Source organism: Aotus nancymaae, unplaced genomic scaffold, assembly GCF_030222135.1.
Source record: "Aotus nancymaae isolate 86718 unplaced genomic scaffold, 86718_ANA_hifiasm-v0.15.2.pri h1tg000053l, whole genome shotgun sequence".
Taxonomy (NCBI): domain Eukaryota; kingdom Metazoa; phylum Chordata; class Mammalia; order Primates; family Aotidae; genus Aotus; species Aotus nancymaae.
The window spans coordinates 9,525,516-9,552,766 of record NW_026988467.1 but is presented as its reverse complement, the minus strand read 5'-3'; the positions used below and the strand labels follow the sequence as shown (position 1 = coordinate 9,552,766).

General features: G+C 40.1%; 1 protein-coding gene across 7 annotated transcripts in view; it reads right to left on the bottom strand.

Annotated features, from left to right (window-relative positions):
• The window catches only part of VPS13D (vacuolar protein sorting 13 homolog D), a 286,887-nt gene that overhangs the window by 142,214 nt on the left and 117,422 nt on the right, over positions 1-27,251 (bottom strand). For 5 of the 7 annotated variants that reach the window (XM_021669824.2, XM_021669823.2, XM_021669826.2 and 2 more), the window contains 12 exons: positions 26,153-26,258; positions 24,979-25,131; positions 22,540-22,675; positions 21,419-21,466; positions 19,373-19,523; positions 18,972-19,182; positions 14,347-14,594; positions 9,987-10,178; positions 9,558-9,684; positions 7,171-7,313; positions 2,961-3,091; positions 2,564-2,739 (listed from right to left, as the gene is read on the bottom strand). In XM_021669824.2, coding sequence (XP_021525499.2) covers positions 2,564-2,739; positions 2,961-3,091; positions 7,171-7,313; positions 9,558-9,684; positions 9,987-10,178; positions 14,347-14,594; positions 18,972-19,182; positions 19,373-19,523; positions 21,419-21,466; positions 22,540-22,675; positions 24,979-25,131; positions 26,153-26,258 — 1,822 coding nt within the window. The remainder of the gene's footprint in view (positions 1-2,563; positions 2,740-2,960; positions 3,092-7,170; positions 7,314-9,557; positions 9,685-9,986; positions 10,179-14,346; positions 14,595-18,971; positions 19,183-19,372; positions 19,524-21,418; positions 21,467-22,539; positions 22,676-24,978; positions 25,132-26,152; positions 26,259-27,251) is intronic. The other 2 variants (XM_021669825.2, XM_021669827.2) reach the window with 1 other exon arrangement.

Here is a 27,251-nt window from a genome sequence, read left to right as displayed (position 1 = left end):
AATGGTGTGATCTCAGCTCACTGCAATGCCTCCCAGGTGCAAGCGATTCTCCTGCCTCAGCTTCCTGAGTAGCTGGGATTACAGGTGTGCGTCACCACACCTGGCTATTTTTTGTATTTTTAATAGAGACGGGGTTTCACCACATTGTCAGGCTGGTCTTCAACTCCTGACCTCATGATCCACCTGCCTCAGCCTTCCCAAGTGCTGGGATCACAGGCGTGGGTCACTGAGCCCGGCCTGATGAAAGAAGTTAAAAGACACAACTGAAAAGGCCAGGTGCGGTAGCTCATGCCTGTAATCCCAGCACTTTGGGAGGCCAAGGTGGGTGGATCATGAGGTCAGGAGATCGAGACCATCCTGGCCATGGTGAAATCCTGTCTCTAAAAAAAAAAAAAGACACAACCAAAAAGATTTCCCATGATCAGGGACTGGAAAACATAATTTTTAAGATGTCAATACCACAAAACCCTATGGATTTAATGCAATCCCTATCAACATCCTAACAGCTATTCTGTAGAAATAGAAAAATCCATCTTGAAATTCATATGGCTCTAAGGAACTCTGAATAGAGAAAACAACCTTGAAAAAGAACAACAAAGTTGGAGGTCTCACTTTTCCTGATTCCAAAATTTAATACAAAGCAACTATAATCAAAACAGTATGGTACTGGCATAAAGACAGACAGCCCAATGGAATAGATTAGGGAGCCCAGAAATAAACTTTGACATGTAGGGTCAAATGATTTTTTAACAACAGTACCAAGATCACTTAATGGGAAAGGAGAGTCTTTTCAATAAAAAGTGCTAAGAAAACCAAATATCCACATACTAAGAAATGACGTTGCACCCTCACCTTAAGCCATACACAAACAACCCAAAATGAATCGAAGACCTAGAAGTAAGAGCTAAAACTATAAAACTCTTAGAATAGGAATTCCTATAATTCAAAACAACCTAATTCAAAAATTGGCAAAGGAACTGAATAGATATTTTTTCTAATTAAGATATACAAATGGCCAAAAAGCACATGAAAAGATGCTCAACATCACTAATTATTAAAGAAGTAAGAATCTAAACCACAGTGCAACGCCACCTCACACCCATTATACAGAGGCGGGAGTATCACTTAACGGCTTGCGCCAAAAACAAAGCAAACAAGTGTTGGTGAGGTTGTGGAGAAAGTGGAACCCTTGTGCACCAGTGGCAGGAAAGTAAAATGGGGCAATGACTTGGAAAACTATGGTGGTTTCTCAAAAAATTAAAAACAGAAAGATCATATATTCCAACAATTCCACTTCTGGGTCTATACCCAAAATAACTGAAAGCAGGGTCTTGAACTGACACTGGTACACCTATGTTCATAGCAGTTTGTGATAGCCAAAAGGTGGAAGCAACCCAAGTGTCCATTAATAGATGAACAAAAATATTAACATGAACATTGACAACATTATGCTAAGTGAAGTAAGCCAGTCACAAAAAACACAAAGATTTATGATTCAACTTACACGAGGTACCTAGAGTAGTCAAATTTATAGACACACAGTAGAACATGGTGGCCAGGGGCTGAGGGGAATGGGAATGAGGAGTAAGTTGTTTAATGGGTACAGAGTTTCAGTTTTGCAAGATGAAAAGAGTTTGGGGAATTATTTGCATAATAATGTAAATGTACTTATACCAGTTAACTGTAGACACTTAAAAATGGTTAAAAGAGTAAATTTTATGTTATGTCTGTTTTACCACAATTTAGAATTTTTTAAAATAATTTTTTAAAGCATTTGATGAGAGCAGAAAGAAAGTTTAAATCATCCTGGGCTAGTTAAGGCTGATTTTGGTTATTTTTTTTTATTTTTTTATTTTTGTTTGTTTGAGACGAAGTCTTGCTCTGTCACCAGGCTGGAGTGCAATGGTGCAATCTCAGCTCACTGCAACCTCTGACTCCCTGGTTCAAGTGATTCCCCTGCCTCAGCCTCCCAAGTAGCTGGGATTATAGGTATGTGCCACTGTGCCCAGCTAACTGTTACTTTTAGTAGAGACAGGGTTTCACCATGTTGGCCAGGCTGGTCTCAAACTCCTGACCTCATGATCTGCCTGCCTCGGACTCCCAAAGTGCTGGGATTATAGGCATGAGCCACCGCAGCCAGCCGGTTATTTTTTCTTAACAAGGACTGAGTGTTACCGGGTTAGGTTTAGAAAGCCAGATGATTTACTAGAACAGCATCAAACGAAAGAAGACTGTATAAATACATCAGAATGTACAAAAATATTTATAATGAGCATTACCATCTAAATGCAGACCTTTCAAAGTTGTAGGTAATCAAAATACGAGCTCAGTGTTACTCTTTGGATTAAACAGCAATTATACCATGGTCAAAACGGGCAACACCTCCTTTAGTTTATTCCATCAAAATATCCACTCATATCCCTGGACTTTGCAAGTTCTAAGACCTCTGTCTGAGTCAGGAATATATGTGCCAATTTTACAAAGGCAATAAGGGCTTGTTATTAGAGTTCTGCATCTCAAACGGGGGTTCCTTTTTTGTCTATATTTAGAGTCTCAAACTTACCTCATGTTGATATGGAAGGAATTATTCTTGTTGACTTCAAAGCCTCCAGACCAAATACAATTGGGAACATCCATCAGTCTGACGCACAATAGCTGATCATAGTCATTCCGAGGCCAGTGGAACACCACACTGGAACCAGGAAGGGTGGAAATGTAACCTTCGGGATTGGCTGTTCCCTAAAACACACAGAATCACAGGCTTTAGTCAACAAGTCGATTCACAACAGCAAGTATTACAGAGTACCTACTCTGAGCCTTACCCTCTATCAGGAGCTATCCGGGTACCAAAGGCACAGAGTAGTTACTCATATCACAAAACGTACAGTCTTCACGGAAGATGACATTAAAACTCGTGCTATTAAATAGGCACTCTCATCCTTCAAAAGCAAACTGCTCACCTGTCCCCTGGCAAATTCTCTCTGTGCAAATGCAAGCTTGTGAGATGACTTATTATCTAACAGGTAACGGGGGGCAAAGATGACCATGCAGGTATCAATGTATCGACCTCGGCCTTTCTTGACATCAATACCTACAAATAATAAGAACCACTTTTATGAATTAACCATAGAGAAAACTCTTGGTCTGACAAACAACCTTCATAATTACTTAGTTTCTCTTAGAAAATAACTGTATCACCCAGAGAGGATACTGAACCTTCTAGGAATGTAATGAAAATAGCAACTGTACTCCAAGTGTTACTCCTTATTCCCATTTAGGCCTTAAAAAGGTTCAGGGGCAATATCAATATCCCCTTAATTCCTAGTTTCTTCACACAGTGTATACCATTTAATAGCAACTAAAACATATAGGTCTCCAGTCACATATACCTTAGGTTTCCATTTATAAAGGTGAATACTTAGAACAGTTTCACATGATACTTTTTTACTTACAACAGGGACACAAAATTTCCTTCTGGGGAACCTGCCACTTTTACAGGATATAGTAGAAATTTCAGATTACTTAGCTGGATTTTGTAATCTTCTAAACTCCACTGACTCTTCTCTAGTATTTTATTTTAGCCCATTGCTCAAGAATCCAGCTCAAACGTAATGCTAAGTAGTATAGAATTTATTCATGGCCAGGCACAGTGGTTCACGCCTGTAATCCCAGCACCTTGGGAGGCCAAAGTGGGTGGATCGTTTGAGGTCAGGAGTTCAAGACCAGCCTGCCCAACATGGTGAAACCCCGTCTCTACGGAAAAAAACAAAAATTAGCCAGGTGTAGTAGCACGCACCTGTAGTCTCAGCTACTCGGGAGGCTGAGGCAAAGAGAATCAGCCAGGAGGCGCAGGTTGCAATGAGCAGAGATCATGCCATTACACTCCAGTCTGGGTGACAGTGCGAGACTTGTCTCAAAAAATAAAATAAAGCCGGGCGTGGTGGCTCACGCCTGTAATCCCAGCACTTTGGGAGGCCGAGGCGGGTGGATCACGAGGTCAAGAGATCGAGACCATCCTGGTCAACATGGTGAAACCCCGTCTCTACTAAAAATACAAAAAATTAGCTGGGCATGGTGGCGCGTGCCTGTAATCCCAGCTACTCAGGAGGCTGAGGCAGGAGAATTGCCTGAACCCAGGAGGCGGAGGTTGCGGTGAGCCGAGATCGTGCCATTGCACTCCAGCCTGGGTAACAAGAGCGAAACTCCGTCTCAAAAAATAAAAAAAATTAAAAAAAAAATAAATAAATAAAATAATTTATTCATTTGTAAAATAAATGTTTTCAGCACCTACTATGTACTAGGAGAAAATAACAGAACAGTCCAAAGGAAATCTCAAGACGTCTGGTTCCAATTAAAGAAAAGCACCCAATTATCTTAAAAACTGGTAACAATTTTCAAAAGCAAAAATTCAGTGGGATGAATTATTCACTCATTCATTCAGACAATAAATACAGCAATGACATTCAAGGCACTGGGCTGAGCTCTGGTCACCCACTGATAAAAGTATGTATCATAGAAAGAATAACAATAACAATAATAATTACTGATCTCTTAACACATGGTAGGCCCTCTATCAAAGGCTTTACATTGAATCCTCATAACAACCTTCTAAGTTAGATATTTTAATTATTTCCATTTTACAGATGAGGAAGCTAAGGCATGGAAAGCTAAGTAACTGGTTCTATGACACACAGCTAGTACGTGGCACAGCTGGGATTCAAGCCCAGGCAGTCAGCCTCCAGAGTCAGCACCCTCATGAGGCTTGCCTGTATTGTGACGGGACATATATAAGGTCCCCACTCCACTCAGCAGTCACCAAGTATCAAGAGAACCATGAAAATGGAAAACTCCAACTTAGGATTTGACAACCAGGTGTCCTAGATTTCTCAACATAATTCCAACTATAAATATTCCAATCTGTTAATGCCATAATTCACTTAAACTGGCTTGAAAATTCTGATGTTCCTTTAATATAAGCCTTGAAAATACCTGAAAGACTGAGAAAAATTACACAAAAAAATCTCTCTGAAACTCCGTGTCTAAGAAATGCTATGTAATACTGGGATAGGGAGATAATGCCCTATGACTTCCTTCTGTGACATACAGAGAAGCTTTCATTGTCAGAAATCAACATTATCATAGTTAGGTGGTTTCTAATATAAAGTCTGACTACAAAAGATGTATCTAATTTAATATTACAAAAAGAGTCTAGGATGCTCTGAAACAATACAGACTCTCAATGTTTGGAAAAAGGTGGGCTTTTGTCCCTTTTATAGCTTATATTGCGCTGGGAAACCCCTGATAAATCAATAAGCTGATAAGATCAACAGGCACAAAATCATTCTTTTTGGAGATCTATGTGAAGCTAACTGGCAAGGCTGTCCCTGGCTTTTCAGTTTGGACTGTGCTTTAAACTTTCCTGATAGGGAGCTAGTTATCTATCCTATTCTTCAAAATATTCAAGCAGTAGAGTCCACAAATTCCCTTGTGGGAATACATGGCAAAAGTTCATGATCCTCAAGAATTAAAAAGTCCTATCTTAGCCCACTCCCCTCTATCCCTTCCCTAGGTGGAGCAACAAAACTCAAATCATAGTCTTATCCCTCAAAAAATATGCCATCAGCTTTAGTGAATGCTCCCAGCTTATCAGTTTAAATGGGTAAACATAGCACATTACGGGTAAACACTGCATATGTCTGATTAGTCTGCTCAACTGGCCTCTGCAAATATTCTGCGGTTCTTAGTGCTAGCTGCTTTAAAAGGAACAAGCTCCTCCCACCTCAATTTGTCCCAACTACAGCTTCCAGCCAACCTGTGATAGCTTGCTTTGCAAAATATATCAAGGACAAAATACCCCAGCAGAAAGCCAAACTCAGCATGAAGCAGCCTTTGCCTATTCAAGGGGTGAAGCAAACCAAAGTGAGAAAAAGTTAAGATAACTATTCTTGTGCTACAAGATCAAATATAGTTTATTTCTTTTAAAAATCTTAATGTGAACTTTAAAGACAGTTCACATGTCAAGGGAGAATGAACACAAACCTATGATTAAAAATCCAAAAAGGAAACTACACTTGGAAGATTCTTTTATTAATAAATTCTCAGACATTTAAACATATCCTTGACTCTCCATGGGACTCAGGATAAATATGTAAATGATATCACATCAGTTTTTCCTTGCTCGAGGAAGGAACTATGACTATGTGCATACTGTCCAATACGGTCCCAGTAGCCATATGTGGCTATTTAAACTGAAATTCATTAAAATTAAATAAAAAGAAAAATTCCATTCCTCGGACATACTTGCCTTATATCTCACTAATGTGCTCTCCAGGGCTCAGCAGCCGCATGTGGCTAGTGGCTACCAATAGACAGTGCAAAACAGAACATTTCCACCATCACAGAAAGTTCTACAGGGCCATGCAGTTCTAGATGGTGCTCCAGTGTTCAAAACTAACATTGCTTTGAGATGCTTGGAAATTATATACTAAAAGGATGCACTGCTACATTTTCAACCTGATTCATATTTAAATCAAATTATCTTAACCCTTTAGAGAATCTTTTGAGTGTTCCCAAGTCGCTATGAAGCATATAGGCCCAGTATTCTTCCCTCCCCTCTCCACCCTTCCCATCTCCATAAGCGAAATTAGTCTGGAGATTTCTTTAATTACCACAACCACCAAGTGCATTTTATTTGTATGCCCCAATCGTAGTCCTACTTCTGACCCAGGCTTCCCCTTTACATCTAGGCAGGTCACTTAACCTCTCTCCTTCAGTTTCAAGGAGAACAATGCTTCTTACCCTCTGAGGGCTTGCAAATTTTAATGAATGCGTGGGAATACTTGGAGGATGAAAAGCATGCTAAGTGTTCCTATTATTGCCCTGAAAAACAAGGATTCAAGCCAAACTGATACTTTCCTGACACAGGTGAGTCTGAAATTAAACAGAGCCACAGACCTCAAAAGGGCAGTGTTTAGGTCGCTCCTCAGATCCCTAGGAGAATAGATCTGTGTTGACATCAGTGTAGCATTCAGAGAACAGATACCTGACCCAATGCCAAATGAGAAAATCAGCACTTGTAGCCAGGCCAAAATGCATGGTCAGCTCATTCCTCCAAGCCTGAGGTCATCAGCCAAAGGTTCTGTTTCTCCCACTGCCCCAAACGTAACCCACCAATGTTATAGATCAGCCCTGGGCGGTTTCCTTGCTGGATGACTTTCAAAGCTCGGACACCACTACCACCATCCAGGGAGAAGCCCTGACACCAGCCCGGCATGCCTTCTGGATGAATCCCCCTTCCGATTCTCATCGTGCAGCTGTGGGGCAGAAAAGCAAAGATGTAGATATTCATCCACAAGAAAGTCTCATCTGCGTGTTCTAATTGGGAAACACTAATACAGCTATCACTGAAATTCCATCTCTACTACTGACTCTCTTCCTCATTCTCATGTGATTCCCTAGCACAGTGAGAAAATTCATCAGTGGTTAAAACTGTATCTTAAAGGTAACAGTGTGTGAAATTTACGGACATCTACAACTAAATGCTTTAAGAGAAAACATTAGGATTCTACGAGCATAACACGTGAGGAAAATGCTGTAATTTCTTTTCTTTTCTTTTTTTTCTTGAGACAGAGTTTTGCTTTTGTTATCCAGGCTAGAGTGCAATGGTGCAATCTCGGCTTACTGCTAGCTCTGGCTCCTGGGTTCAAGCAATTCTCCTGCCTCAGCCTTCCAAGTAATTACAGGATTATAGGCATGTGTTAAGATGCCCAGCTAATGTTTGTATTTTTAGGAGAGACGGGGTTTCACCATGTTGCCCAGGCTGGTCTCGAACTCCTGACCTCAGGTGATCCACCCGCCTCAGCCTCCCAAAGAGCTGGGATTGTAGGCATGAGCCACCACGCCTGGCTAGCAATTTCTGTTATTCCCCTAAAACTCAAGGATTCAAGTCAAACTAATCCTTTCCTGACTGCTGTTTCAAGGGTTCATTTAAAAAAGCACAAGAAGCATATGTACAGAAGATACAGGTATGAGGATACTATTACAATGGCAAAGCACTGTTTAGTTGGCCATTGTCTTATCACAGATTTTGGCAACATAATTTCTGAATGTGTGTTCTAGCTCTACCACTAACAAGCGATGTAAACTTGGGCAGGTAGCACTCTCTCTGAGCCTCAACTTCCTCATCTTAAAATACAACAATATTAGGTCAGGTGTGGTGGCTCACACCTGTAATCCCAACACTTTGGGAGGCTGAGATGGGTAGATCATGATTTCAAGAGTTCAAGACCAGCCTGGCCAAGATGCTGAAACCCTGTCTCTTCTAAAAATACAAAAATTAGACGAGAGTGGTGGCACGTGCCTGTAATCCCAGCTACTCAGGAGGCTGAGGCAGGAGAATCGCCTGAACCCAGGTGTGGCAGAAGTTGCAGTGAGCCAAGATTGCGCCACTGCACTCCAGCCTGGGCGACAGAGCCAGACTCCATTAAAAAAACAAAAGAAAACAAAACAAACAAACAAAAAATACACATTATTTCCTGCCCTGCCTAAACCCTTGGGATGGTGGGAAGAGACCAATGAGATGGTGTATGTGAAAATACTTTGGGAACTGTGGAATTCATAGATAAAACACACTGTGTAACACATGTCAAGTCCTAAATCTAAAACTGTCCAAATCATTTCAGGAGAAAAATGAGACTGGACTTGCTGCACATGCCAAGAGGCTGGCTGCATCCCCTACAATATCCAGAACTCTTGTCAATCCTCTCTCCTGGCCTCAAACACCAATCTACACTCCAACCTTCCCTGGTAAACATCAGTACCCACTGAAGTGTGGTACTCCAGAAGACTTTCTGTTAAGCTGTCAGCATAATTCTACCGATAACAGGGTATGGCATTTTAACACTATTGGATACACCCATTTATCTTTGATTAGAGCTCTATTAAAAGACTCTTGAAAAAGCAGAATGTCAAAACCAAGAACAAAAGTGAATTAATGCTCCTACTATACATTAAAAGCACATGTCATCTAATCCTCACAGTTGTTTTTTGTCCCTGCTTTTAAACACGCAATGAGTTCTTTGAGAACTTAAAATGGCATATTTTACTTCGAGGGTAAAAGGGAGGAATTTCGAAATGTTATACAAATCCTGGATTGAATTATGAGGCTGATGGCTTTACCAAAGAACCAGTCTACATCCATTCTGAGGCCAGCTCCTGTGCCTGTGCTAAAAGTTTACAGAGGAAGAGAAACTGCAGAGAAGAGAAGGAGAACACGTGGCTTTCTCTTCGTTGGCAGAGTTATGAATAGGAAATCTACTTCAATGCATGTAAAATAAAACTAGCTTTCATTATAAACCAACCAAATGGTTTATTTTCAGTATCAAATAACACAGAAATTAGATCCCCAAAAATCCCATTAGGTCATGGTTCTATTCCCCTGCCAAGTCAGGATTGTTATCTATAGTATATTTCTACTTACACGGATATATTATGGCCTTTACTAATTTCTTCCCTTCCCTGGGAGCTTATTTCCCCTTCCCATAAATAATTGTACTCACAGGTTTGGCTGCTCTTTGTCAGCATAGCAGAATAAGAGAGGACTCAGGCTCCGGGCCAGCTCATGCTCCTCAAACTGGCCTGCAGCATCTGTCTTGGCATTGTCCTGTCTGAAGATCAGCGGCAACCCTTTATGAAGAAGGAGAAAAGTTTACATCAATACCACCCAGTCTATCTGAAAGAGATGCAGATGTGTATGAATAAAATCATCAAGGGGGAGTAAAAACTTAATCTATTTAGTAGGCTCAGTTCCTTGTCTAAAAGGACAGTTTTGAGCATGATTAAGCATTTATGATGGAAGCAGGAATGTTCCAGCAGCTCAGACTGTTGAAGTAATCTATTTGCATTGGCTCCATTTAGTTAGCTAAGCAAATAAATCTGAATTCCCATGACTAATGCCAAAGACCTACTTGAGCAGCCCCTGTATGTACCTGTTTTGTTAATCAGCCAATACGGAGCAGAAATGAAGATCTTTAAGGATCCTTCTGCTCGACACACAATCCGGATGGTGAGGTTTAGCTGCCGACGGTTGACGTCGTAGAGTCGCATTCTCACCATATAGTTTTGGGTTCCAGGTGGAATGAGCAATTCTTTACAGAGAGGGAAATTCTCCAGTGATACCCCTAAAGAAGATACAAACTATTAATTTACAGAGTTCTCACTTCAGTTTGTTAAAATAGCTCACAGCAAAAGTAAATTGGATTCCTTTTCAAAAAATCAATAACTAAGTATCTAACTGGTAAAAATCTTCATTAGAATGGCTCTTTCCAGAAATATAGACCAATGGAACAGAACAGAGGCCTCGGAGGCAATACAACATATCTACAACCATCCAATCTTTGACAAACCTGACAAAAACAAGCAATGGGGAAAGGATTCCCTGTTTAATAAATGGTGTTGGGAAAACTGGCTAGCCATGTGCAGAAAACAGAAACTGGACCCCTTCCTGACACCTTACACTAAAATTAACTACAGATGGATTAAAGACTTAAACATAAGACCTAACACCATAAAAATCACAGAAGAAAATCTAGGCAAAACCATTCAGGACATAGGTGTAGGCAAGGACTTCATGACCAAAACACCAAAAGCATTGACAACAAAAGCCAAAATAGACAAATGGGACCTAATCAAAAAAAACAGCCATTAGAGTGAATCGGCAACCAACAGAATGGGAAAACATGTTTGCAGTCTACCCATCTGACAAAGGGCTGATATCCAGAATTTACAAAGAACTAAAACAGATTTACAAGAAAAAGACAAACAAGCCCATTCAAAACTGGGCGAAGGATATGAACAGACACTTTACAAAAGAAGACACACATGAGGCCAACAAACATATGAAAAAATGCTCATCATCACTGGTCATCAGAGAAATGCAAATCAAAACTACATTGAGATACCATCTCACGCCAGTTAGAATGGCGATCATTAAAATATCTGGAGATGACAGATGCTGGAGAGGATGTGGAGAAATAGGAACACTTTTACACTGTTGGTGGGAATGTAAATTAGTTCAACCATTGTGGAAGACAGTGTGGCGATTCCTCAAGAACCTAGAAACAGAAATTCCATTTGACCCAGCAATCCCATTACTGGGTATATATCCAAAGGATTATAAATCGTTCTACTATAAGGACACATGCACACAAATGTTCACTGCAGCACAGTTTACAATTGCAAAGACCTGGAACCAACCCAAATGCCCATCGATGATAGACTGGACTTTAGATTTTCCCTAGAATGTGGCACATATATACCATGGAATATTATGCAGCCATCAAAAATGATGAGTTCGTGTCCTTTGTAGGGACATGGATGAACCTGGAAACCATCATTCTCAGTAAACTGACACAAGAACAGAAAATCAAACACTGCATGTTCTCACTCATAGGTGGGTGTTGAAAATGAGAACACATGGACACAAGGAGGGGAGTATCACACACCGGGGTCTGTTGAGGGAAAACAGAGGAGGGACAGTGGGGGGTGGGGAGTTGGGGAGAGATAGCATGGGGAGAAATGCCAGATATAGGTGAAGGGGAGGAAGGCAGCAAATCACACTGCCATGTGTGTACCTATGCAACAATCCTGCATGTTCTTCACATGTACCCCAAAACCTAAAATGCAATAAAAAAAAAAAAAAAGAATGGCTCTTTCCCACTAGCTGGGGTAAGAATCAATATAAGCATACCAGATGGCCTGGAAGTCATGCTAGGAAGTCTAAACTGCATAATCAAAAGGGTTAGAATATCAGAAAACTATCAATAATAGTTATGATTCTTAGGAGTTTGCTATACTTTAGGCTCTGTGCTAGATGCCTGAAACACAGGAACGCAAGTGCAGGGTAAGAGGCACAGTTCTGCAGCCAAACTGACTGGCTTCAAAACTCCAGTCTGTCCTTACTACCTTCATCATGTGGAATAAGTTATTTAAACTCTCTGGGGCCCACGTGCACAATGTAGATAACTGTTATGAAAAGTGAGAAGCCATGGAATGCAGAATGCTGAGGAGAAGCAGTGCTAGGTGTTCACATGGTGATGGGATAGGCAGACATTTCTATTTTGTACAGGGGCTTAATAAGTACTTGAAGAAATATATTAGAAAACTAACCTCTTATATGCCAAAGACCTATTTTATTTAGAATGAATAGCACTGCACTACTTTTCTAAATTAAGTTCAAGGGTTATATGGTAATTGCAACGTAATCTTGTCACTGTGGGACAGACACATAGCTAAAGTTCAATGAGTTTCAGGTCCTCCATCTGTAAAATGGAGATAACATGAAATAATACAGCAAAAGCACTTACAAAACCGTAAAATCATAAATATCTAAGTTATTATTACTTCAACCTGTGTATGGTAGTCTTAAAGGAACATATTTTCTGCCCAAATTCCAAAAGTACCTCTTTGCTTTGTAAAAAAAATTATTTTTGGCTGGGTGCAGTGGCTCATGCCTGTAATCCTAACACTTTGGGAGGCCAAGGAGAGTGGATCACCTGAGGTTAGGGGTTTGAGACCAGCCTGGCCAACATCGTGAAATCCCATCTCTACTAAAAATACAAAAATTAGCTGGGTGTGGTAGCGGGAACCTGTAATCCCAGCTGCTTAGGAGGCTGAGGCAGGAGAATTGCTTGAACCCGGGAGGCAGAGGTAATTAAATTTTTAATCAACATATAATAATAATTGTACATATTTTGGGGGTACACTGAGACATCTCAATACATATATACATTGTGAAATGATCAAATCAGGGTAGTTGGCATTTTCATCACCTCAAACATTCAGCATTTCTTTGTAGTTACAACATTAAAAATCCTCTCTTCCAGCTATTATAAAATATATCATACAGGATTGTTAACTATAATCACCCTTCTTCAAGTGTTGCAAATATGGTAATTCTCTACTTTGACTTCATTCACCTGTTAAAGCAAACTAAATATGGCCTGAGGACTCGTACTTCTTCTATATGAGTCCTTGTGGATGAACTGCAACCTAACTTAATAGGTAGACAAGAGTGAAGACCTGATTTAGGAGTATGTCGCTGTAACAATAGCTGAGTCTTGGCCAATCCCAAAGGCCATACTTCAACCCACGCATACACTGCTGAATGTTCAAACTGTTCAAAGAAGGCAAACACCAACCTGTAACCTCACCTCTGTACCTCACCTCTGATTTCTGTACGTCAATTCCTTTTTTGTCTATAAATTTGTTCTCATCATGAGGCATCCCTGGAGTCTCTGAATCTGCTGTGATTCTAGGGGCTGCCCAATTTGCGAATCATTCATTGCTCAATTAAACTCATTTAATTTGGCTGAAGTTTTCCTTTTAACAATCCTTACAACCGAAAATTACTTGATGCATTCCAAACCCCCATCTCTTCATCAGTAAAATGGGGCAAACAACTATTTCTGTAAGGATTACATGAGATTACATGTATGAAAAAGCCCAGCTATGCCTGGAATACAGTGAGTGTGAGTACTTAGCAAACATTTATCTTTTCACTAAAAAGAGAAGAAGCATAAGATTTTGCTTGGGAAAAGTATAGTTTAAAAAGATGCAATGATGGCCAGGTGCAGTGGCTCACAACTGTAATCCCAGCACTTTGGGAGGCTGAGGCAGGCAAATTACGAGGTCAGGAAATCGAGACCAGCCTGACCAACATGGTGAAACCCTGTCTCTACTAAAGATACAAAAATTAGACAGACGTAATGGCCTGTGTCTGTAGTCCCAGCTACTAAGGAGACTGAGGCAGGAGAATTGCTTCAACCTGGGAGCCAGAGGTTGCAGTGAGCTGAGATCATGCCACGGCACTCCAGCCTGGGCGACAGAGCAAGACTCTGTCTCAAAAAAAAAAAGATGAAATGACTTCCTACGATCATACGTCATGTGAGCAATATAAGAAAAAAGGCTCTGTTGAGTGCTTCCTCTGTGAACCTTTTGGTTTGTTATTTTCTTATCATTTTTTATAGTTTTTTTTTTTTAAGAGGCGAGGTCTTACTATGTTGCTCAGGCTGGTGGGCAGTGGCATGAGTATAACCCACTGAAGCCTCAAACTCCTAGACTCAAGCATCCTCCTGCCTTAGCCTCCTGAGAAGCTGGGATGACAAGGTGTGTGCTGCCACCTCCAGCTAAAGGTTGTTTATTTTTTTTAACTGCACAAATTCCTTTGAGCTGGCTCACTGAGATATTACATGTGCCCCAATTTCTCCAAGATGCTTACCAAATAATCACAAAATACTCATGGATAATTTCACAGAATTATGACAAATGATCATTTGACTAAATCCTTACCCAGTTCAATGTTCTGGGATGTATCAGCTGTGTGGAGGGCTGCCTCCTTGCCAGGTTTCAGCGTCCCATTAATTGGCATTCCTTTAACATAAAAATCAAGTTCACAGGGTAGCAAGTTGCAGATTACCACAGTTGGTAGGAGATATATGGTGTGCCCAGGCTGTCTGAAAATCTGTTTTGCACTGTCAGAAAATATGTTTGAGGGCATATAATCTGGATAATTCTCTTTCTTTATAGCCACACAAAACCTATGAAGATAAAATGGTGGGAAAATCATCAGACTGAATGAATAATTCAATTTTTTTTCTCCTTAGCTAAGTATAAGAAAGAATACGATGGCTCAAGCCTGTAATCCCAGCACTTTGGGAGGTCGAGGCGGGTGGATCGTGAGGTCAAGAGATCGAGACCATCCTGGTCAACACGGTGAAACCCCATCTCTACTAATACAAAAAATTAGCTGGGCATGGTGGCGTGTGCCTGTAATCCCAGCTACTCAGGAGGCTGAGGCAGGAGAATTGCCTGAACCCAGGAGGCGGAGGTTGCGGTGAGCCGAGATCGCGCCATTGCACTCCAGCCTGGGTAACGAGCAAAACTCCGTCTCAAAAAAAAAAAGAAAAAAAAAAAAAAGAAAGAATAACATTAAAATGGTTCAATGAGTAATTATTTGCAGTTTACAATTCAATACATTTACTAAGATATAATATACAATAATAGATTTTAAATGTTCAGGTTGATGAGCGCTCTGACAATTCTACACACCTCTATAACCACCATCCAAAATAAATGACTGAAAACTTCTCTCACGCCACAAAGTTCCCTGATGGCCTTTTCCAACCAATATTCTCCTCCACCATTCAGGGAACCACTTTCTTTTTTTTTTCTTTTTTTCTTTTTCTTTTTTGAGACAGAGTCTCACTCTGTCACCAGGCACCAGGCTGGAGTGCAGTGGCATGATCTCGGCTCACTGCAACCTCCGCCTCCCGGGTTCAAGCATTTCTCCTGCCTCAGCCTCCCAAGTAGCTGGGACTACAGGTGCACGCCGCCACGCCCAGCTAAGTTTTGTATTTTTAGTAGAGACAGGGTTTCACCACGTTGGTCAGGATGGTCTCGATCTCTTGACCTTGTGATCCACCCGCCTCGGCCTCCCAAAGTGCTGGGATTACAGGCATGAGCCACGATGTCTGGCTAATTTTTTGTATTTTTAGAAGAGACGGGGTTTCACCATGTTAGTTAGGCTGGTTTCTAACTTCTGACCTCAAGTGATCCCCTGGCCTTGGCCTCCCAAAGTGCTGGGATTACAGGTGTAAGCCACTGTGCCTGGCCAAGAAATTGCCACACATTTCTCCAAAGCAGTTGTACCATTTTAGACTCCTACTAGCTACTTATGAGAGTTCCAGTGGCTCCACATCTTTGACATTTGGTGTTATCATTCTTTTTTATGTCAGCCATTTCAGTGAGAGTAAAACATTACCCACTGTGTGCATTTCCTGAGTGAATAATCACACTAAGCATCTTCTCATTTATCTATTGGCTGTATATTTTCTTCTGTAAATTGTCAGTTCAAGTCTTTTGTCTATTCCTTTTATTAAGTTGTTTTTATTGTTGATCTGTAGGAAGTTCTTCATGTATGTTATGTAAAAATCCTTTGTCAGATATATACTTTTTTCCAATTCTGTGGCCTGTCTACTCCTTTTCTATTGTTTTAAGACAGAATCTCACTCTGTTGCCCAGGCTGGAGTGCAGAGGCAAGATCTCGGCTCACTGCAACCACCACCTCCTGGGTTTAAGCGATTCTCCTGCCTAAGCCTCCCGAGTAGCTGGGATTACAGGTGCATACCACCACATCCAACTAATTTTTTGTATTTTTAGTATAGATGGGGTTTCACCATATTGGCCAGGCTGGTCTCAAACTCCTGACCTCAAGTGAGCTGCACACCTCGGCCTCCCAAAGTGCTGAGATTACAGGCGTGAGCCAACGCACCCAATTCTCTTTCAGTTTCTTAATATGATGAGTTACATTTACTGATTTTCAAATATTAAGCTAATGTTAAATTTCTGGGATAAACCACTTGCTGGATTGCATTTCATAATATTATTATTCTGATAAAGGGCTGGGTGCAGTGGCTTACACCTGTAATCCCAGCACTGTGGGAGGCCAAGGTGGATGGACTTTTTGAGGTCAGGAGTTTGAGGGAGTTCAAAACCAGTCTGGCCAACAAGGTGAAATCCCATCTCTACTAAAAATACAAAAATTAGCCAATCATGGTGGCAGGTGCCTGTAATCCCAGCTACTCAGGAGGCTGAGGCAGGAGAATCACTTGAACCCGGAAGGTGGAGGTTGCAGTGAGCCAAGATCACACCACTGCACTGCAGCCTGGGCAACATAGCAAGACTCTGTCTCCATTTAAAAAAAAATTTGGTCAGGCACAGTGGCTCAGGCCTATAATCCCAGCACTTTGGGAGGCCAAAGGTGGGTGTATTGCCTGAGGTCAGAAGTTCAAGACCAGTCTGGCCGACATGATAAAACCTAGTCTCTACTAAAAATACAAAAATTAGTCAGGTGTGGTGGTGGGCGCCTGTAAATTCCAGCTACTCGGGAGGCTGAGGCAGAATTGCTTGAACCCAGGAGGCAGAGGTTTCAGTGAACCAAGATTGCACCCTTGCACTCCAGCCTGGGTGACAAGAGTGAAACTCCATCTCAAAAAAATAAAATAATTTTTTTTGATAATGATATTTGCACCTCTTCATGGGGAACACTGGCTCATAGTTTTTACATAGTAGATATAACAGGTTTTGGTATCAGGGATACGTTGGCCTCATAAAATGAATCAGGAATTGTTCTTTCCTCTTCTATTTTCTGAAAGATCTTGTGTAAAACTGTTATTATTTCTTCCTTAAACATCTGGTAGAATTCACTAGCAATGTTAAATGGGCCTACAGTGTTCTTTGTGGACAAAGGCTTTTCTAAGAATTAAAGTTCTTTTAATTTAGATACTTTAATTCAGGCACTGGGCTAACTGGCTTTTCTATTTCTTCTCTGTGTCAGTTTTGTTAACTTGCGTTTTTCATATTTACATATGGAATGTACTGGCATAATAACATTGTTCTTATCTCCTTTTCATCCCTTTTATGTCTATAGGATCTGTAATAATGCCTCATTTTTTCATTCCTTATGGTGGTAATTTGTATTTTCTGTCTTTTCTCCTTGAGCAAGTCTTGCTAGAAGTTTATCAAAGTGATGACGATTTTGACATTGTTGATTTTCTATTTTCTAGTTCACTGATTTCCAGCCACATTTTTATTGTCTCCTTTTCCTATTTCTTTGTTTTGAATTTGCTCTTCTTTAACTTCTGAAAGTAGAAGATTAAATCAGTGATTTTATGGTTTCTTCATTTTCTTTTCTTTTTTAAAATTAATTGAGTCTTAACCAAATGATCTTCCCCATTTTCTAATATGAGGATTTACAAACTGTAACTTCCCCCCCTCAGAACTGCTTTTGCTGCATCCCCCATATTTTAACACGTCTAACTTTTATTATCATTCAATTCAAAATATTTTCTAATTTCCTTTGTGATTTCTCTTATTTGACTCATGGGTTATTTAGAAATATACTGTTTAATGTACAAATAGTTGGGGATTTATTAGGTATCTTACTGCCATTGATTTCTAGTTTACTTCTATTGTAATCAGGAAATATATTCTGTATGGTTTCAATTCTTTAACATTTATTGATCTTTGCTTTATGGCCCAACAGATGATCTCTCTTGATGAGTGTTCCAGACATACTTGAAATGAATGTATAATTTGGAGTTTCTGAGTAAAGTGTTCTATAAATATCTATTAGAACAAACTCATTGATAACATTGTTCAAATCTTTTACATATTTATTCATTTTTTTGTTCTATAAATCACTGAAATGGAAGTGTTCAAATCTACCAACTCCAGTTACATATTTTATGTATTTCTTCCTTTAGTCTGTTAACAATTCACAAACCTGGGTAAGGAGTATGCTGGAATTCTTTATGCTATTCTTGTATCTCTTCTCTAAATCAAATGAATGTCTGCCTTCACTATAAAAGAAACTAAAGCTAATCCTCTTTAAATAAATTTGAAGTCTAAATTTGTGAGGGTAGAACAAAAGCAATCCAGTATTTTTTCCAACGTTGAATCTAGTAACATACTCTTGTATAATGGGAAAAAAGGAATTTAAATGGTTAGGCAATTTTGTCAATGTTCTCAAGAAAGTCAGTGTTAGGTACATAAACCTTCAAATTATTTTGAAATCTCTCTTTCAAAAAACTCCAAACCCCAGGATTTTGCTTTCCAATTGTGGAATGAGAACTCATTATTTTCTGTTTGTTTTCCTTCCCCTCTCCATGTGCCCTCACTTGTGTAAATAGTGTGTGAGTTGGTTGTCTCTCCCATAAGCCTCCCCAGACTCCACCAAGAGTTAGCACTTGAGTTCTCATGAACCCAAACTTAATAACTCAAGGAATAAGAACTCCAGAGTTTAAATAAGGATAACTGAATCTCTAAGGGTCTTTAGAGAAAGAATGGTAATGAAGTCATTCCAAAAGAAAAAAAAAAAAGCAAAAGTGACATGCCACTGTAGTGGTGTTACATACCTGAAAAATCGGCTTTTTTCTGTGTCCATAGAGTGGCATTCTCGTTTACTGCTACTAATCTCTGCAGTCTTCACTACATTGGTCCAGTGAATAGGAGCCTTACAGAAAAATACACCCAATCCTTTGGGCCGAGCCTGTAGCCGCCAAGAAGTGAGGTGTAAAGGCACAGCAAACGAATCCCCGGGCATGACAGCAGGAAGCACCACTGGTTCTGCCACAGAAATAAGGGTTAGCACTTTCAGGCAATGGTCCTCCACCCCAAAGATTGACCATCTCAGGACAAAAGAAGACAGACCATATATACTGACTGCTGGGGAAGACACCACTGGGGAAAAAGAGACTTGACAACAGTCAAGAAATATTTATCAGCATTTACTACATTCTAGACAATGAAAACATACTGTCTGGAGCTGATGGGCTATCCAGTCGTAGTTCCATTGGCGTCTCAAGTCTGTTCCTCACAATGAGGGCTGACCGGACAGTGATCACCTTCCGTGCACTGCCTTCCATAGTCACTGCAAAGACCACCCGCACTGGTGGGAGTGAAGAGAACTGTGAAAGACAGATAAAGACAAAATAATTATGTTTCTGAAAAAACATACAAAATACAATAATATCGATCAGAATGTCTAACTTAAAAGCATCTTATTACTACTACAGCTCTGCAGTGAAATCAGTCATAAAATCCTAAAGCCATTTGGCTTTACAGGGAGTAAACATCCTATACATATTCAATATAAAAAACATTAATTCTAAAAAGTTCTACAAAAATAGGTAATCCACTCAGATGTGATATCACAAAGTGTGTCACTAAGAAAAACCAATCCTAAGCCTCTAGAAACATTATAAAAAACATTCACCTGAGACTGTGATAATAACCTATCCAATTTTCCAAACTTCCTGTAATTTGTTAAGAAAGTATCTGCTGGAAATTATCCTTGATTCATAAAGCCCCTGAATTCCTTATAAGAAAACTGAAAAAGGCTTGTTTTCTACTCTACTGGTAGGGAATTAAATAAAGAGCATCCAGTACAATTAAAGTTAAAAACAATGAGGTAGGACTTTGCAAAACATTAAATGATTTACTTTCTGTGTTATTTTCCTCCTAGATTAATATCCAAACAATAGGTTGAGTACTGCCCAAATACAGAAAAACAGAAGGAAGTCTTCTGAGATTAACATTTGTCTTTGTAAAATCCAGAAAGTGTAAAAGAATTGTCTGTATTGGTGTGCCTTTCATGGGAACAAAGAATAACTTCTTTGTTTCTAAGGTCCATATACTATTTGTTGACATGCCTATATAAAAACCAACGTCTGTATTTTAAAGAACTTTAAAAACACACTTTTCTTTCTTCACAATAACCTTCCAGGTTCTGTTCAATAATGGCTCGTTCATAAAGGACACTAGGGTTCAGAAACTCAACATAATGAAAGGAAATTATTTATTTTTGGTCTTGGGTTACAGCCATTACGTTATTTTTCCATATGTTCATCACACATTCAACACACATTTTGTGCTAATACCATGTGACAGGAAATTTTCTTAAAAGTAGAAAATCCCATGTTAGGTACACCAAAGAAAAAGTTTCTGAAAGTATTACTCTTAGAATGAGTGTCCAGAATGTATTAACAACGCTTTTTACTAGAGGAACAAATGGCATGACACTCAAGCTTTTCATTCTGCCAACTTTCTTATTGAGACAAACAGCATGTCAAAGTCAACCCAATAAACAATAAAATGAAGAGCTCCATGTTTTGAACCAAGACTGCTAGGAAGTCCAAATGAAAAGGCAAACTACAATTTTCTAGAGTGTTTTTAGAGGGACACAATCCTAGGCATAAATCATCATCGAAGCTCAAGCTTCCAGTGACCCAATCCTAATAAGGCCCCAATAGTCAAAGCCAATAAGAATTGCTTGAAATCTTGATATTGTTATTTCAAACAATTGTTTGAAACCTTGATATTGTTAAGGCCTACCTGAAATTTTACATTTCAAAACCTACAATCTTCAGGGAGGAGAAATTATAAATAAAAGCCTCGAATAAGTTTGTTAATGTCATCTTGTGATGATGTTTCAAAAGCCAAATAGGAAATAAATGCTACTTTTTCCTTCTTATTTACTTTCATTATCTTTGGACTCAAACCTATGAAATACATACCAGAGTTAATTTCTATTTTAACTTAGAATGAGAAGGAGACCTTGGACCAAACATTTGCCTTTTCTTCTCCTTCCCTGTAATATTAGTCTCACACACCAAGTTAGGTAAAAACATTTTCTTGCAAGTTTTTGGAAAAGGACGGTTATCATTAATAGAAAAGGGCAGAGATAAATTAAATGGCATATATGTCATAAAGTCCTCTAATCACTAAGAAATACACATCCGTATGGTTCAGGTGCAGTGTATATACTCAATAAACACAATGACAACAGGAAAATCATACTTACATAAACCTGGGGATGTATAATATTTGTTCTGCTGCTTGGGCTGCCAATCTAAGAAAGATTCCAAAAGTTAGCGTCAGCACAGATTTAAGATCAGTGGCATCATTAAATTCAATGACTACATAATTTGCTTAGGGTGGTGTTTGTAAATACTTTCAGGTAAAGCATAGTTTATTATGAAGATAAAACATCTCCTATTAAAGATATGGAAAAAACAATATTCGTTTTATAACCTTTCAACATATGCCAAATTTCTCACCAACACATCAGTGCAGTAGGAAAGGTACCTAAGAGGGAATTGGTCCTTTCATTACCAGACATAAACTTAGGCTGAAAAGTAATTCTGAAAAGGTTTTGTTTTTGTTTTTTTTCTAAGAAACCTGGGGCCCAAGAGCAACAGTAAAAATGAACACTTGTGCAACAGTGTTCTCTAAGAATATTTTTCATGAAGAAAGTTGCATTATCTCTGCAAATCTGCATTTCCACCTCACCACCGGCTACCCAAAAATAAGTGCAAGTATCCTATGAAGTATGAATGAGGATGGGGCAAGAGCACCTGTGGCAGCTCTGTCAGCCAGGATGTCAGCCTCCATCTGCATGTACAAGCAGGGATGCTATCTGCATCATTTCCTGGGCTGTTCCTCCAATCACTAGGACTACAGGCAGGGATGAAATTAGGGGAAGGGTGCATGAGAGCATGTGTGATCAGAAAATAAACGACAGTGGACATCTCTCTTGTGCCACAGGGAAAGACTTGGAGACAAAGAGCTAAAAGGATCAAGGTGCTGCATTATAAGAAATACTAAAAAGACAGTGCATATGGAAAGCATTACACTTGGTAAAATAAAGCCAAGACTCAGGTTCAGCAGACTAACAAACTGCCAGTCAGTTAGCATGAAATGGATCTGCACAGGTGAGGAAATGTTACCGCTGACTTTAAATCTTGTTTTTCTACTGAAACTAACCATTGCCTGGCTTATCTACATATTGATTACCAATGCCTATGACTGTCCTAATATGATCTTAATCTTCTTCCTAGAATTAGGGGAAAGAAAGAACAAGAAAGTTTCACTAGAGTAAGCTCATTACAGGCTTAACCATCTGCCTTCCTGACAGCCACACACCGTAGAGGAAGATAAATTTTTATCTGGTGCTGCATATCGAAAAAAGGTCCCGACTTTGTCCACAGACACTGGGCTCACTTGCTCCCAGCCATTTACTCTCACTTGCAGTTGATGAATCCGGAGGTCATGGGTGTGTCTGTCAGGCAGAACACAGAAAAAGATATTAAGCACAATCTTCAGAAGGGATGAAAAGTAGAAGCAAAGACACAAATCTGATTTAGTATATAATGATGCAAAAACCCAGTTGGCTAAACCTTTTGGAGATTACCTAATCCAAGAGAAATGAGGAGCACGGTTTAACTGGGTTTTACACTTACAACACAAACTGCAAGATCTATAAAGTTTGATTAAGAGTGACATTTATCCTCCATTGTACAAACCACACAAATCCTGTACACGAGCCCAGGTCTTTCCCACCAACCCTTACCCCAACCTCTATACTGATGTCACTGAGGTGGGAAAAATGCACTAGCATTTTAATCATACAACCATACTCTTGGAAATGCATAAAAAATTCTTCTTCCTGGTTCCTTTGTTGAAATCTCACTTCTCTCAGAACCACACATGGTTGTTTGGCTCCAGCCCTGCGTGACTGCAGGCAGGGCAGGAGAGGCACAGCCCTCACGTCAGGGCTCCTGTGCTTGACTAAAACTGGAGCAGAAGGCAGTGGGCAGAACAGGAGGAACAGGAGGAAATTGCACATTTAATTCTATTTTAGATTTTGCCTAATTCAAGCCAGAAGTGAAACGGGGAACTGGATTTAAGGCTGACAGGAAGGGGGGAGGGAGGCATGGAGTGGGGTGTAGTGTGCCGAAGGGGGAAAAAGCCAGAAAAGGCATTTATTTTGAAGAACTCAAGCAGAATAGTGGGACTTGAGATGGGTTACGAAACATAGAAACAAAAACAGAAATGACGAAGAGGTCAAACTCTGATATGACAGAGGCTAGGCTTATTAAGAAATGTTCCCAACAGTTCTGTAGTTAGCTTTTCCAAGAACTATATGGACTGACAGGAAAATGCCCACTGCTCATACCTGGAAACTCTAAAGTGGCTTCCAAGTACATGTGTGTCCAGCATAGTGTTTATTTTTTCCTATAAAAGCCCTGGAGTCCCACAGGTTCAGAACTCTTGCTTCTTGGAAATAATGTGCGCGGGTACCAAAGCTATGCAAAAGGAAATCTGTTCAACTCGAGCAGGTTTACATTCAATAACTGAATGCACCACAAAAAGCACATAATTACAGAAAGCTAAAGCCAATCTCTTCAATTTCAGCTGAGCTTGAAAACAAGTATGAGGCTCAAATACTAAATCTTAACCTGTTCAAATGCTGTCTTAACCTATTCATATCCACTGGATGGCCTGTGCACAGAAAAATATTTGTAAATAATAGAACATTTTATTTTATGATATTTTATGATCTCTCAGTAACCAGATAGAACATTTTTTCCACATTCATACCATTTTGAGTCTGGTTACTTCAGGAATGAATCAGCTAGCAGTCTGCCCAGATCAATTCTTTTTAGAATGAGAATTTGTCTTATTATTAGCTCTGCTTCCTGAAACTATCTGCTTGCTAAAAGTACTATGCAGCATATATGTAAATTAAAATTGAAATCAACATGCTTTGAGAACCTTTTAAGAATACCATGTCACCAATCCATCACGAAAATCAGGCCAAGATGCAATAAACTTGAGTGTTATGATCTATGTTTCCACCAAATTATGTGAAACACACAGGTTATCACCTCAAATGTGAAATAAGTGGAAAGATTTATTTAATTTATTTAATTTAATGGAAAGATATATATTTCCAAGATAGCTACAAAGTCTTTATTTTTTAAAAGGAGGCCAGGTGCAGTGGCTCACACCTGTAATCCCAGCATTTTGGGAGGCCAAGGTGAGAGAACTGCTTGAGCCCAGGAGTTTGAGACCAGCCTGGGTGACACAGTGAGACCTCGTCTCTACAAAAATAAAATAAAAAATAAAAGGAAACACTGATTTTCTAAATATCTTTTAAAAAGAAGACATTAAAATCATTAATAAGGGGCCAGGTGGGGTGGCTCACACTTGTAATTCCAGTACTTAGGGAGGCCAAGGAGGATCACTTGAGGTCAGGAGTTCGAGACCAGCCTGGGCAACATAGGGAAATCCCATCTCTACTAAAAATACAAAAATTAGCCAGGTGTGGTGGAGCATCCCTGTAATCCCAGCTACTTGGGAGGCTGAGGCGGCAGAGTTGCCTGAACCCAAGAGGCAGAGGTTGCAGTGAGCCAAGATTGTGCCACTGCACTCTAGCCTGAGCAACAGAGCAAGACCCTGTCTCAAAAATAAATAAATAAAATAAAATCAGTAATAAGGATGGTGAAAAGGCAAAACATTAGGGATCCTCACTTACATCCACTTTTTATTTTTTAGGGAAAAGAATAAACCATACTTTACCTGTGTCTTAACTTTCCTCTTGCTTCAAATTCAAAGGGAATCTCTTCACCTGTGAGGACTTCTCGCCATTCACTAACATTGTGAGCATCATCGAGAAATGTTCCATTCCCTTCTGGAACTACCCCTGGACTCCCACTGTGAGACAGTGCAGCCCTGGAACCAAATCAGATGACACCAGCTTGTCCCTCTTTCTTCCCAGCTCCCTCTCACAGAGCCCCATGCTGAGGAGCAGAACCTTCTCACAACTCAACCCCCAGCAATAAAAGGCTGCATGACCTAGCTACAAGGAATGACCCTGAGGGTCGCTAACTTCGGCTGAATCACAACTTCTTTGAAATTTTAGAAATAGCTGAAAGCTGTCACTCTACAGTCACTTACCTCAAGAAGTAGCATCTGGTACATGTGAATTAAGGCATGACTTTTTCAAGTGGCATTTAAGTGACTAGTTAGAATTTAACAAACCTAGACTGTTAAACAAAAAAGCTTCTCTTCTAGAGCAGTCTCATACTTGAGGGAGGCCGGAGAAACGTGATTTCAAATCAACTGATTCTGCTACTTATGCCATGTACTTCATGACCTAAGCTGGAACGATCACCATGTACTTGGCAGGCTGAGCCAAGACCTAAAGAGGCGGAAAGTTGTTAGAAAAGGTTCTCGCCTGGCTTAGGTAAAGTCTCCTTTGTTCTCCAAACTCCACCCAATTCCATCTGGGGGGAAGTGCGTTTTAGATATGAAAGAATCCTACAGGGATAGAGGGAGGATGGGGATGTTTTCAAAGCAGTCTTGGAAGAAAACGGCAAAACATTTAGTGTAATAACCGTACATAGCTTCTTTAAAACGGGAAAGAAGGTAGAGATTAAGGAGAGAAGACGGAATGGCTTTTTCACACTTCCTACTCACATCCTTAATTTGCTTGGCTTTTAAACAAGATCAAGATCATAATTAAACCAAGATCAAGATCATAATTAAACTATTTCAGACTTAGGACCTGCTTCTCTGACTACAGATTCTCTACAAAACCAGAACCGCCATCATAAATCTCAGCAAGACAGCAAGTTATTCATTCAAATATCATCCCAAGAGCCTCAAGAAGGGGCCCACCTTGCTCTACTGGGCTGGTACAAGAAGGCTTGGTGGCAGAGATGACTCGGGGTAAAATAAACTGACTGCTTACCTGGTGGGTGTGGTGGTCAGGGTGGCAAACCACAAAGTGCACCCCGTGTGATTCCTCAGCGCAAAGGGGACAAATGGCTGCCGGCGCTTAGGGGTCTTCACCTCTGCTACGACAAACAGAAGGAGGCTATTAGCAGATGCCTCTATCTGCGTGGCAGAGACCCTCCCCCTACCTGGAGACAGTGCCCAAAGTTGTCTCTTTTGCAAAGGGGCTGAAGGTGGAAGCAAGAGAGAAGGAACAGGACAAATGAAAGCTCCATGTATTAGCTGGCTGCTATGGGGTAATTTGGTCCCTGCCTGACTATTCCCAGCCCCCAGTTCTTCCACAACTCTGACAGGCCTTATCTCTCCGAAGAAGGCATCAGGACCTAACTTGGTGGGAATCACGAAAGAAATAAAAATGGACCTCCCCATTACTCCCAAAAACTATATTCTAAGTAGGTAACCTAAACTGTAGCAAGATATATCATATGTACTTAAACTTTGTCCAAAAAGCCTTTACTTTAAGGAAACCTCCCTTTATATAAGTTACCCTAAGTCATAGTATGCATTCTGTAACAAAATAAAAAACATTCTTTCCTATTCTCTTCTACTAATGGTCGTTTTTGTCTCCCAGGAAAGTCAGAAGTATACTATCTCAAAGCTTTCCAAACAAAATTGTTAGCTCATTTTTTAAACATAGATACCAGTACCATGGAAGCTATAAAAGGAACATAAAATATGGCTTCATTGCACAAAAGAGCTTCTAATTAGGGAAAGTGGAAAGAAACAACAATCAACACAAAACTGTAAGTAACCAAATTCTAGAGAGCGCTGACCTGACTATAAACGTTGTAAGAAACGAAAGCAGGCTTTCTGATGCCCCAGCTGCCTTGGGAGACAGATCCCTCTGCAGGCGCCGCTGCCCGTGCTGTGTGGTTCCGCGTGGAACACAGGGTGCCAAAAGGAGGGGCAGCAGCTCTTCTAACCAAGGGCCTGTCTTCTCCACTGGCCACACAAATAGGGAAGCAGCAGCAGCAAACCAGTGTGAGAAAGCCTCCTGGTTGACATGTTCACAACACGCGTACACAACTAACAAAAAAAAAGGGACGTGTGGCTCA